Source organism: Salmo salar, chromosome ssa04 (genome assembly GCF_905237065.1).
Source record: "Salmo salar chromosome ssa04, Ssal_v3.1, whole genome shotgun sequence".
Taxonomy (NCBI): domain Eukaryota; kingdom Metazoa; phylum Chordata; class Actinopteri; order Salmoniformes; family Salmonidae; genus Salmo; species Salmo salar.
The window spans coordinates 13,303,372-13,316,423 of NC_059445.1; the positions used below are offsets into that span (position 1 = coordinate 13,303,372).

A 13,052-nucleotide genomic window follows, 5' to 3' on the forward strand; every position below is an offset into this window, starting at 1 on the left:
GATCCCTGTATAGGCGAACACTAGCCTTTACTATGGGGGACAGGTTCGACTATCTTCGTGATCCCCGCCCAGGTCACATGTTAAGAAAGCTTGTCCAGCGCGCACAGCTGACTGACAACAACAACATTGCAGGCCAGTCGCTTAGGTAGCAGTAGGCAGGGTGGAGAAGCACGACTACAACCAACTGTTTAAAAACATTTCTGTCAACAACCAGAAACTACCTTTAACCAGTTGGTTTGCTGCATCACTTTTCAAGTATTTCAAGTTCAGGGTAGTCCGAAATCGTAGTCGTCGAGCTTGGAAAGGGGGGAGGCTACCAGCGAGAGGCAGCTTTTAGGCTTGGTGGAGAGGGAAACACTCGCTATATCCTCGAACTGAACATGGCAATGTCCCTTATCCAAGCCTGCCGCAGTCTAGCTCTCTCAACATGGCTGCTATCCTTTTGCTTCGTGCATTTGCTGTGCCTGGACTTTACGGTGGCGGAGAAAGAAGAATGGTACACCGCGTTTGTCAACATTACTTATGTGGATCCCGTGACTTCAGAAATCAAAACAGAGAAGACTGAGTGTGGACGATATGGCGAGCACTCCCCCAAGAAAGAAGCAAGAGGGCAAGTGTTGATGCCTTTGCTTTTGCAAGAGAGACAAGCTTGCGACCCGAACGTTAAGTATCCCCTGCCTTATCAAAACAGTGCTTGGATGGCGTTGATAGCTGCAGGGAACTGTACATTCAGAGATAAAATTCGCAACGTCGCTGCACTCCACAACGCTTCTGCAGTCATAATTTATAACGTGGGCTCCACTAATGTCAACGATACCATAACAATGCCTCATCAAGGTAAACTACACTTTCGGGGGAGCAATGCATCATACTTATCAAGCTTACATGACTGTATGCGATGCACTGTGTCACTTGTATGAGACACTGTACTTGTCACTGTTGTGACTTGGTGACAGATTACAAGTGCTCTGCCCTCTTATCATGTCGTTATGGCAATGGCACACATTGTTTTAGGCTGTTGAAGACTGGCAAGGCATTCATGTCAGTAAGCTACAAGCTCAAAACTGTCAAACTCACTATTATATATTGAACTAATCAACAAAGAAGCACATTGTCCATTTGCTGCCAGTTGTGCCTACAAGTGCAAATCATAACAAGATGTAAGCTCAATGCAGTCCTCAAACCCTAAACCATTTTGATGTATCATTGTCTCTCAAGACAATTGTTTGGTGAACTGATAATGTATTACATTTTATAATTCAATAGTAAACCGGCATCACTCCTCATTCCTCCTAGCTGTGTGATAATTATCAATGAACAACTTTTCTACACAAAACTAGATTTTGGATTGCAGGCCTACTTTTTAAGGGAATGGGCCCCTTGTGTAAAATATATATGTTGATATTATGCTACATAGCCCATGCATGAACTCACCATGACACTCTGGGAGATGTATCCACCCAGCTCGTAAAGACTATTGATGCATGTTTCCCTGACTGCATTGGGATATCCTACACATTCCCTATACATTTTAGCCTATATCTAATTATAATGCGTATCTAATTCTTGCTGATTCTGATTCTGAACTGGGCCAAATGTTGAGTCAGGGGTTGGCATGGTACTGGCTCAGACCAAGCTGAGGCTGTTGTGTAAACTAAAGAGTTCTCCTGTAATTTCTCTCTCCGGCTCATTCTTTACCGCATCAAAATCTGACCTCACCTCGCTCCCTGTCCTTCTTCAGCACTGACAACTCGCCAGGTGAAAGCCAGCCTCACGATAAGCTTCCACCATTACTGTTTTCACTTGTCAAGTATGTTCCAATCAGTGCAGATCAAGGGGGAGGAAGAGACAGATTATTATTATTATTATATATTTTTTTACAATTTAGAGCCTGTCTCTCCTGCTCTCACCCTGAGCCATGTAGGAAAGAATCAAGGACAAAGAGGAGCAGAGGGGGCAGGAAGTAGGAGGATTTTAGTTTTAGGTGGACATAAATATTAATGGAAGAAGGATTTAGCACAGTTACGATTTCATCCCAAAATTATTTCAATTTTTGGGTTGTAAAACTGATTTCTGCTTTGCAAGAGATCCAAATGGCAATCCATATTGGTACAGCTTCTGTCAAGTGTGTGTGTGTGTGTGTGTGTGTGCACGTAGAAGAGTGTTTGTTTTCAGAAAAAAACGATCCAATTCAATGGTGACACTGAAATACCATAAATACACTTAGTGTATTTAGCCTTGACTTGAACATCTACAGAAAGCGGCAGTTACTATGACAACTTTTCTTAGATGAGCCAGCTTGGAGAGTCTGGCCATGGGAATATCTGAGTCAGCCGTTTCCCCCCCAAGCACATCCAATGGACATTTTAATCAGGAGGCTATGTTATCTCTCAGTCGAAGGTGTTTCCGTCTGGTCCGGGTCCAATACTGGAGCAAGCAGAGAAGGCTTTAATAGACAAAACTGGTGTTAACTGGCTGCCAAGTTTCCACTGTAGACCGCTCTCTTTCATATCTAGGCTGGGTAGGCCCCCTAGCTCTGCAAGTGACAATTTGGTGGTGGTGGGCTCTACGGTGCAAAGGAAAAGGTCTTAGGAAAAACCTAGGGTTCGGGCATCTTATGAGTCCTACACAAAACACCCTCCTCCTCTCTATCCCTGATCATCCATGATCCATACATTCTCTCCACATTCCTTATCTTTTCACATGCAGTCTAGTCTTCATATACAGTACCTTGGAAAGTATTCAGACCCCTTGACTTTTTCAACATTTTATTACGTTACAGCCTTATTCTAAAATGTATTAAATATTTTGTTTTCCTGAGCAATCTACACAAAGCGAAAATGGGTTTTTAGATTTCTTTTGCCAATTTATTACAAATAAAAACACCTTATTTAGATAAATATTCAGGCCCTTTGCTATGAGACTCAATTGAGCTCAGGTGCATCCTGTTTCCATTGATCATCCTTGAGATGTTTCTACAACTTCCTTGGAGTCCACCTGTTGTAAATTCAATTGATTGGACATGATTTGGAAAGGCACACACCTGTCAATATATGGTTCCACAGTAGACAGTGCATGTCAGAGCAAAAACCAAGCCACAAGGTCCAAGGAATTTTCCGTAGAGCTCCAAGACAGGATTGTGTTGAGGCACAGATCTGGGGAAGGGTACCAAAAATGTCTGCAGCATTGAAGGTCCCCAAGAACACAGTGGCCTCCATAATTTTTAAATGGAAGAAGTTTGGAACCACCAAGACTCTTCCTAGAGCTGGCTATCCAGCCAAAGTGAGCAATCGGGGGAGAAGGGCCTTGACAGAGCTCTAGTGTTCCTCTGTGGAGATGGAGAATCTCCCAGAAGGACAACCATCTCTGCAGCACTCCACCAATCAAGCATTTATGGTAGAGTGGCCAGACGGAAGCCACTCCTCAATAAAAGGAAAATGACAAGGTTCTCTGGTCTGATGAAACACTGATGAAACAAAGATTGAACTATTTGGCCTGAATGCCAAGCGTCACGTCTGGAGGAAACCTGGCACCATCCCTACGGTGAAGCATGGTGGTGGCAGCATCATGCTGTGGGGATGTCTTTAAGCGGCAGGAACTGGGAGACTAGTCAGGTTTGAGGAAAAGACGATAGGAGTAAAGTACAGAGAGATCCTTGATGAAAACCTGCTCCAGAGCGCTCAGGACCTCAGTCTGGGGTGAAGGTTCACCTTCCATCAGGACAATGACCCTAAGCACACAGCCAAGACAATGCAGGAGTGACTTCAGGACAAGTCTCTGAATGTCCTTGAGTGGCCCTGCCAGGAGGGCCTGGACTTTAACCTGATCGAACATCCCTGGAGAGACCTGAAAATAGCTGTGCAGCAACGCTCCCCATCCAACCTGACAGAACTTGAGAGGATCTGCAGAGAAGAATGGGGGAAAAACTCCCCAAATACAGGTGTGCCAAGCTTGTAGCGTCAAACCCAAGAAGACTGGAGGCTGTAATCGCTGCCAAAGATGCTTCATGAGGTACTGAGTAAAGGGTCTGAAGACTTATGTTAATTTCATTTTATATATATATATATATATATATATATATATATATATATACTGCTCAAAAAAATAAAGGGAACACTAAAATAACACATCCTAGATCTGAATGAATTAAATAATCTTTTCTTTACATATTTGAATGTGCTGACAACAAAATCACACAAAAATAATCAATGGAAATCCAGTTTATCAACCCATGGAGGTCTGGATTTGGAGTCACACTCAAAATTAAAGTGGAAAACCACACTACAGGCTGATCCAACTTTTATGTAATGTCCTTAAAACAAGTCAAAATGAGGCTCAGTAGTGTGTGTGGCCTCCACGTGCCTGTATGACCTCCCTACAACGCCTGGGCATGCTCCTGATGAGGTGGCGGATGGTCTCCTGAGGCATCTCCTCCCAGACCTGGACTAAAGCATCCGCCAACTCCTGGACAGTCTGTGGTGCAACGTGGCGTTGGTGGATGGAGCGAGACATGATGTCCCAGATGTGCTCAATTGGATTCAGGTCTGGGGAACGGGCGGGCCAGTCCATCGCATCAATGCCTTCCTCTTGCAGGAACTGCTGACACACTCCAGCCACATGAGGTCTAGCATTGTCTTGCATTAGGAGATACCCAGGGCCAACCGCACCAGCATATGGTCTCACAAGGGGTCTGAGGATCTCATCTCGGTACCTAATGGCAGTCAGGCTACCTCTGGCGAGCACATGGAGGGCTGTGCGGCCCCCCAAAGAAATGCCACCCCACACCATGACTGACCCACCGCCAAACCGGTCATGCTGGAGGATGTTGCAGGCAGCAGAACGTTCTCCACGGCGTCTCCAGACTCTGTCACGTCTGTCACATGTGCTCAGTGTGAACCTGCTTTCATCTGTGAAGAGCACAGGGCGCCAGTGGCGAATTTGCCAATCTTGGTGTTCTCTGGCAAATGCCAAACGTCCTGCACGGTGTTGGGCTGTAAGCACAACCCCCACCTGTGGACGTCGGGCCCTCATACCACCCTCATGGAGTCCGTTTCTGACCGTTTGAGCAGACACATGCACATTTGTGGCCTGCTGGAGGTCATTTTCCAGGGCTCTGGCAGTGCTCCTCCTGCTCCTCCTTGCACAAAGGCGGAGGTAGCGGTCCTGCTGCTGGGTTGTTGCCCTCCTACGGCCTCCTCCACGTCTCCTGATGTACTGGCCTGTCTCCTGGTAGCGCCTCTATGCTCTGGACACTACGCTGACAGACACAGCAAACCTTCTTGCCACAGCTCGCATTGATGTGCCATCCTGGATGAGCTGCACTACCTGAGCCACTTGTGTGGGTTGTAGACTCCGTCTCATGCTACCACTAGAGTGAAAGCACCGCCAGCATTCAAAAGTGACCAGAACATCAGCCAGGAAGCATAGGAACTGAGAAGTGGTCTGAGAAGTGGAAGTGGTCTGTGCTAATTGACTATAATTTACACCTGTTGTCTATTCCGTTTGCACAACAGCATGTGAAATGTATTGTCAATCAGTGTTGCTTCCTAAGTGGACAGTTTGATTTCACAGAAGTGTGATTGACTTGGAGTTACATTGTGTTGTTTAAGTGTTCCCTTTATTTTTTTGAGCAGTGTATATATATACATTTGCAAAAATTCTAAAAACCTGTTTTTGCTTTGTTGTTATGGTGTATTGTGTTTAGATTGATGAGGGGAAAATGACAATTTAATCAATTTTAGAATAAGGCTGTAATGTAACTACATTTTGAAAAAGTCAAGGGGTCTGAATACTTTCCGAATGCACTGTATGACTCTGACGTGTGTGTGTGTGTGTGTGTGTGTGTGTGTGTGTGTGTGTGTGGTTGCCCACATGCGTTTTGAGCTTGGCTAAGCTCCTTTGTCTTTACTGTAGCTCTGTTTACTGAGACAGATCATGTCAATGGATTGAAACTAAACAAACCATTTCTGTGTCTTAACACAACCTGACTGTGCGACTGGTTTGATGACGTGCTGTAAAATTTAGCACCCTCCTTCACAATAGGTTATGCACTGCCGGTCAGCTAATCACCCTGTTAGCATGCTGCCAAACTGCATTAGCCTGCTGCAAAAGCACTGACACACCTCCTCCAACCAGTACAGAGTGGTGTCTGTCTGTATGGGCATCCAAGCTGTGCAGGTGATCGGGTTGCCATGAGGGTTGGCGTCAATGGAATGGTTGCCATTGCGGACGTTTTGGCTTCTTTTAACTGAGGACTACGCCATGTGGACCACAACAGGTAATTACATTCATATAAACACCTTTGTTCACATTCACTGGCTGTCTCTGATAGATTCCAAGCCCTATCTGCATCATCTCCTGGACTGGACAGTGGCGTGCCAGCATGCTGGTTCCTAATGGGGAAGTGAGGAGAGATGATGGAAGGCCCTACCAGATGCCTCAGACAAATGGGGCCAGCCGAGGAGAGTGGTTTGGGGGGTGGGTGGCCACCCCTGGCGAGCTCTCTGAGACCCCCTTTAGGTCCCTCCCTGCTTGGCTGGCACAGGCCCAGGAGATGTATCTGTTAAGGCGTCAGCATTCTTCAGTTCGGCTGGCGCGGAGGTCGGCTAGGCGAACCGAACAAGTGTGCTTCTATACTACCTTAAAAGACCCTCGCTTGAAAAATGAGAAAAAAGCGGCAATAGTATTGTTTGTCCATTTTGAGATGCCGTAGGCAGTATACACTTCAAAATAGTCCAAATTAATCTAAGATAACTCAAGAAATCTGTTATTAATTTTGAAGTTTTTGCTGAGGAGATCTTAGTCTCGCAATTTTACATCTAACTATGATGTTTGGTGGAGTATTTGTCTTTTGTTACATTTTTTGCATGAAAATGAGTCATCTCTCGTTGAATGACAACAGACTTTATTGAAGAATCTCTACTATTGACCAATCACTGACGAAGGGGCGTAGACTTCGGCTACTGACTTCGGCTTGCCTCCAAAAAAAATGGTTGTGTGCCTGAACAACTGAAGTGAACAAAAACATCACAAAAAGTTGGCATTATATATGCACTAACTCTTCCAAACTATTTTGTCTGGGAAGCATGTGGATACTAGCCACACACACACACACACACACCCTTCCTGCTGAGAGGGTACAGTGGGCCGGCAGTCCCTGGGTACCTACGGAAAAGAGGAGATTGCTATTTCTGGGGCTTCTAAGACTCATACTCCCAGCCCTGAGACGAACATACAGAGATGGGGAGAGAGAGGGCAATGATGAGGGAAAGGGGGACTAAAAGAAAGCGAGAGAAGGAACAGTCCTCCTCTCGGTGAGCCAACAGAAGTGGACTGTATTGGCCAGGGTAACTGAGAGCCAAGAATCTTGTTCTCTCTCTCATCTTAATTAGGTTGGCCCCACCTGTGACAAAGAAAGCATACAAGGCCTTTTTGTATGAGAACACTCAGACCTCTGTGTGGACAAGACACATATGAATCCTATTAGGGCTGATCTTTATGAAAGACTTGAAATTTGCAGTCTGGCTTTGATATTGAGGGTGAGCAATGAGCATGTGGAGGACATTTTCTGAGAGCTGGAATGAATCACTAGATTACTGTATGACGTGGCTCCCTCCCTCTGCCAGATCCTTTCAGTTTTTCTTTCCTGACCATGGTTTTTTAGGCAGTTGTTTTGTTGGCCATCTTGGCTATGCAAATTTTGGTGGCTACATGTATTAATTATTTGATATTTTTATGCAAATTTTCGCTGGACAGACTAACACCATTGATATTGAATAAGGATTTGTGCTGTTTAATTACAGCTAACCAAATACTATTATCCACTACACAGCAGGTTATGCTGCCCTCAAGGCTGCTAGCAAAAGCTAATCCTCAGCAGCACTAAACAGGTTAGCGCCCTTCCTCTAAAAATCAACTGCTCACTCGACTCCCTCTCTATTCCACCTGGCTTGCCTTATTATGCACCATCCTGGCTTATTATGCACCATCCTGGCTTATTATGCACCATTCTTGCTAAAGGGTGTCTGCAAAGAGGAGAGATTTTGGTCCAGTTCAGCCTCTGTCAGGCCATCGGTTGATAATACACACTGCTTTGATTTTTAGAAGCAGCTATTTCTTTTTTTTGGTCTTTCTCTCTCTCTAAATGAAATGGATTTGCCAACTACTTGCAGACAGTGGTGATAAAATGTGTATGACATCTTGCCCCTTGTGGAATATCTTTGTGTCTGTATTCTTGTCTCCTTCATCTGGGTTGTAATTTCTAGCCTGGTCCCAGATCTGTTTGTAGTGTCTTGCCAACTCATATGGTTATTGACCTTTCTATGACCAAAGGAGTTGGAAAGACAGCACAAACAGATCAGGGACCAGTCTATGTAATCCAAAATCCCACCCAGATGGTAAAGATGGCTAAAACCTTGAGTCTACTCTACGCTACCTACTTAAGATCTCATACTTAACAGCTGAAGCATGGCCAGTGAGCAAAAGCAGCTTTGCAGACTGCAGAACTTTGTCAATGTGTTCTTTTACCATGGTCATATTGTTCTCAAGGCTCATAGAGGTGAAGAAGTTAATCCACTCCTTGAGGCCATGTGTTGCTACTAAACTTTTGGCATCCATGTTGGGTTGTGCCCTCATGTCCAGGCAGTTTTTTTTATGCGTATCAGTTGAGGGGTATCTGGTTAGGTTAGCAAGCCCATGATGTTTTTTTGAAGCTGTGTAGCGTTTGTCAGGGTGTAGGGCTCAGTGTTAACGTAATAGTATTAGCGGCCGTGAGATCTGTTTACCGTGCACACACAGCCTGGTTTTTCTGCCGGTGATTGTGCCGCTGATTGCATTAGGAGTGGCTACCCTTAACAGTTCTGTATGAACAAACCATGGTGCTGCTGCAACGCTCGTTGCTAATTCAGCCAACTGTGTGTGTGTGTGTGTGTGTGTGTGTGTGTGTGCGCGCTTGTTTGCATATAGGCCTATATGTGACGTCCTTGGACCTAATGCGTTGTGCCTTGCTGTGTGTAAACCCTATATGCAGGATAACATCGTAGCCTCTGGCCTACTACCCATTGTGCACTGTTACATCACAATGTGATTTAGGCCCCGTCTCTGCCAGGACATTGGCTCCAGAGCTCTTCGTTCCTGATGCGCTTATTTCATTAGAATGCTGTGTATTATTCGATTTAGTCTAGTCGTTTTAGTTTTTTGGAAACAATTAGGCAATCTGAAGCCGAAAAAAAGCACACTTTGCCAGTAGCCCTTTAACTTCCGTTTCAAGACAATACGCCTATGAGAAAAAGCTTCAAGAGTGCAGCTTTTGGACCCATACGAAGAGTTGGGCTAGTAAAGATTATTCCTATGTAGATGATCTATTGATCTGCTCTCCTTTCTCTCCATACACCTGTGGCTGTATGTCTCTTATGACGAACTAGTTACATATGGAGATTTATGAGCATAATAATGCATTGCGCCTTTCCCATATGAAATGTGTGGTGTCCATGAGGGACCAGTCCCTGCGTCACACACACACACCTCGAGGTTTATTTCCAGGACCACGTCATGAAACTGGGCGCCATGGCGACAGACCAAGGGAACAGAGAAACAAGAGTTGTATTCTGTCTCTTCCCTCTGTCCTTTGACTACCCTCTTTCACCCACTGTATTTTTACCGATTCTCACTGTTAGCTAGACCCGTACAGATGTGAGTCATGCAACTCTGCCAAGGGAAATTAGCATACCGTGCATGCCGTATCCCATAGGCGGCGTGTGAGTTTCAAGTTTGGGGAAGCAAATTTTCACCAGAAAAATGCACCTTTATAATAAAGCATTCCATGCATCATCATATTTGCAGATTTATGTAAAATAGCCTACTATTCCTAATGTGATGAGTAGATTGGATAGTCATAATTTAGGCTAATAATATAACTTAATCATTGAATGCATGGCTGTAGGCTATATCAAATGTATTTATAAAGCCCTTCTTACATCAGCTGGTATCTCAAAGTGCTGTACAGAAACCCAGCCTAAAACCCCAAACAGCAAGCAATGCAGGCGTAGAAGCACGGTGGCTAGGAAAAACTCCCTAGAAAGGCCAGAACCTAGGAAGAAACCTAGAGAGGAAACAGGCTATGAGGGGTGGCCAGTCTTCTTCTGGCTGTGCCGGGTGGAGATTATAACAGATCATGGCCAAGATGTTCAAATGTTCATAGGTGACCAGCAGGGTCAAATAACAATAATCACAGTGGATGTTGAGGGTGCAACAGGTCAGCACCTCAGGAGTAAATGTCAGTTGGCTTTTCATAGCCGATCATTCAGAGTATCTCTACCGCTCCTGCTGTCTCTAGAGAGTTGAAAACAGCAGGTCTGGGACAGGTAGTACGTCCGGTGAACAGGTCAGGATTCCATAGCCACAGGCAGAACAGTTTAAACTGGAGCAGCAGCACGACCAGGTGGACTGGGGACAACAAGGAGTCATCAGGCCAGATAGTCCTGAGGCATGGTCCTAGGGCTCAGGTCCTCCGAGAGAGAGAAAGAAAGAGAGAGAGCATACTTAAATTCACACAGGACACCGGATAAGACAGGAGAAATACTCCAGATATAACAGACTGGCCCTAGCCCCCCGACACATAAACTACTGCAGCATAAATACCGGAGGCTGAGACAGATACGTTTCTTCTTTCTTTGCACAGGAACATCTTGGCCTTTTATGAACACATTTCATGCAATTCTACTACACTTAATATGACTGGAGACATTAGCAGAATCTTTTTTTATACGACAAAAATGACAGAGTAGCCTGCTCTGCTGACACTGACAAACAGATCAATTAAAACGAAGTTGTCTGATCCATCTAATCGTCCTATGAGAAGGGTAGACACATTCAGTTATGACGTTCATCTAACCTGGAGGAGAAAATTATTGTCCAAAAACTAACTTTCAAGTAGCACTAACCCAACTATGAAAGAGGGAATATGCACACTCACCGGGAATATGACCCATACTTTCAGCTGGTGCTAATAAGATAGGCTATACTGTTCACTCAATTAAATTGAGAATTTTGATGACTAAAAGACAGATTAGTCTTTTCATTGTCTTTTCTTTACAGCAATAGACATTTGCTTTCCAAATGATGTTTTCCTTCAATTGTATTTTGAAATATTGCGATATGCCTGGCTGGGCTTCTACTTTTCACTGACATTCGCAATTCAACAATCATCTATGTGGGTATTTGCCAGGCGCGCTGCCCAAATTGCGGCGCCTTCTGACTGTAGGCAATGCAGTTAAAAATATATATATTTCACCTTTATTTAACCAGGTAGGCCAGTTGAGAACAAGTTCTCATTTACAACTGCCACCTGGCCAAGATAAAGCAAAGCAGTGTGACACAAACAACAACAGAGTTACACATGGAATAAACCAACATACAGTCAATAACAAAATAGAGAAGTCTATATACAGTGTGTGCAAATGAGGTAAGATAAGGGAGGTAAGGCAATAAATAGGCCATAGTGGCGAAATAATTACAATTTAGCAATTAAACACTGGAGTGATAGATGTGCGGAAGGTGAATGTGCAAGTAGAGATACTGGGGTGCAAAGGAGCAAAATTTTTTATAAATAACAGTATGGGGATGAGGTAGTTGGATGGGCTATTTACAGATGGGCTATGTTCAGGTGCAGTGATCTGTGAGCTGCTCTGACAGCTGGTGCTTAAAGTTAGAGAGGGAGATATGAGTCTCCAGCTTCAGTGATTTTTGCAATTCGTTTCAGTCATTGGCAGCAGAGAACTGGAAGGAAAGGCGGGCCAAAAGAGGAATTGGCTTTGGGGGTGACCAGTGAACTATACCTGCTGGAGCGCGTGTTACGGGTGGGTGCTGCTATGGTGACCAGTGAGCTGAGATAAGGTGGGGCTTTACCTAGCAAAGACTTATAGATGACCTGGAGCCAGTGGGTTTGGCGACAAATATGAAGCGAGGTCCAGCCAACAAGAGCATACAGGTCGCAGTGATGGGTAGTATATGGGGCTTTGGTGACAAAACGGATGGCACTGTGATAGACTACATCCAGTTTGCTGAGTAGAGTGTTGGAGGCTATTTTGTAAATGACATTGCCGAAGTCTAGGATCGGTAGGATAGTCAGTTTTACGAGGATCCACAGCTTATATGTTTTTAAAGAAGCTAATGATCCTCTGTGGCCAAATCATGCTTTCTAGTGTAGTAGCTTATTTTGAATTATTTTATGAGTTTCTGTATCGACAGGAGTAAGATAATTAGGCTATATAATTTTGCCAATTTACTTTAGGGGAAGCTTAGCTCCTAGCCTTATGGACGCGCCGACTGTGTCGTATGCCAATCTTTTGGCGGTTTTAAATCCGCATGTGTTAGTGAATATATTTCAGTCTCTGGAGTAAAGTCCAATGTTCCTTCTCTAAACCTGGAATTCATTAGTGAGTGGGTTGACTGAGTCATCCATTTTTGAATGCCTTGCTGCTTGCTTTGTGTCTTTCTTGGGCTAATAGTTTTGCAGCTACTTTTATTTCTTCAGTCACCGCTTTTTCCAACCTGTCTTTGTCTGTTCTGCAGTGATAATATGGTGTTGCCACCTGCTAGTTGCCAACTTTCCTCTCGCGCTCTTTTTTTCTTTCTCTCTCTATCCATCCCCAGGGTATGCTGATATAATGGCGTTGGCCACTCTCAGACCTCCGCTGGGTGCCGAGGGTATCCCACAATGCCCTGTGGCTGGCGGGCAGCCCGGGCGGCGGTGGTGGCAGAGTGAACGAGCCTCTCCTTACTGATAGATGGAGTGATAGATGGAGATAAATTACTGATAGATGGAGTGAAGACGTGAAGCACCCTGGGGCTTGTGTTCCTGTGGCTCCGCACAGACGCCATGGTAATAAGGCCGCAGAATCCTAGAGGAAATTATGTCACCGAGTTCCAAAGGCTAATGAGTCACTTAGGCCTTTAACGACACAGACATCATCCCACCTCAATGTGTGGCTGCAGATGGAGTGTAATCTCTTGTCTGGGATTTTAAACCACTCAGACACCTCTGATAGGAAGTA

General features: G+C 44.7%; 1 protein-coding gene across 2 annotated transcripts in view; it reads left to right on the top strand.

Moving 5' to 3' along the window:
• The first annotated feature begins 87 nt into the window (after positions 1-87).
• The window catches only part of LOC106602315 (RING finger protein 150), a 42,036-nt gene continuing 29,071 nt past the window's right edge, over positions 88-13,052 (top strand). For both annotated transcript variants that reach the window (XM_045716541.1, XM_045716542.1), the window contains exon 1: positions 88-837. In XM_045716541.1, coding sequence (XP_045572497.1) covers positions 381-837 — 457 coding nt within the window. In that variant the 5' untranslated portion in view covers positions 88-380. The remainder of the gene's footprint in view (positions 838-13,052) is intronic.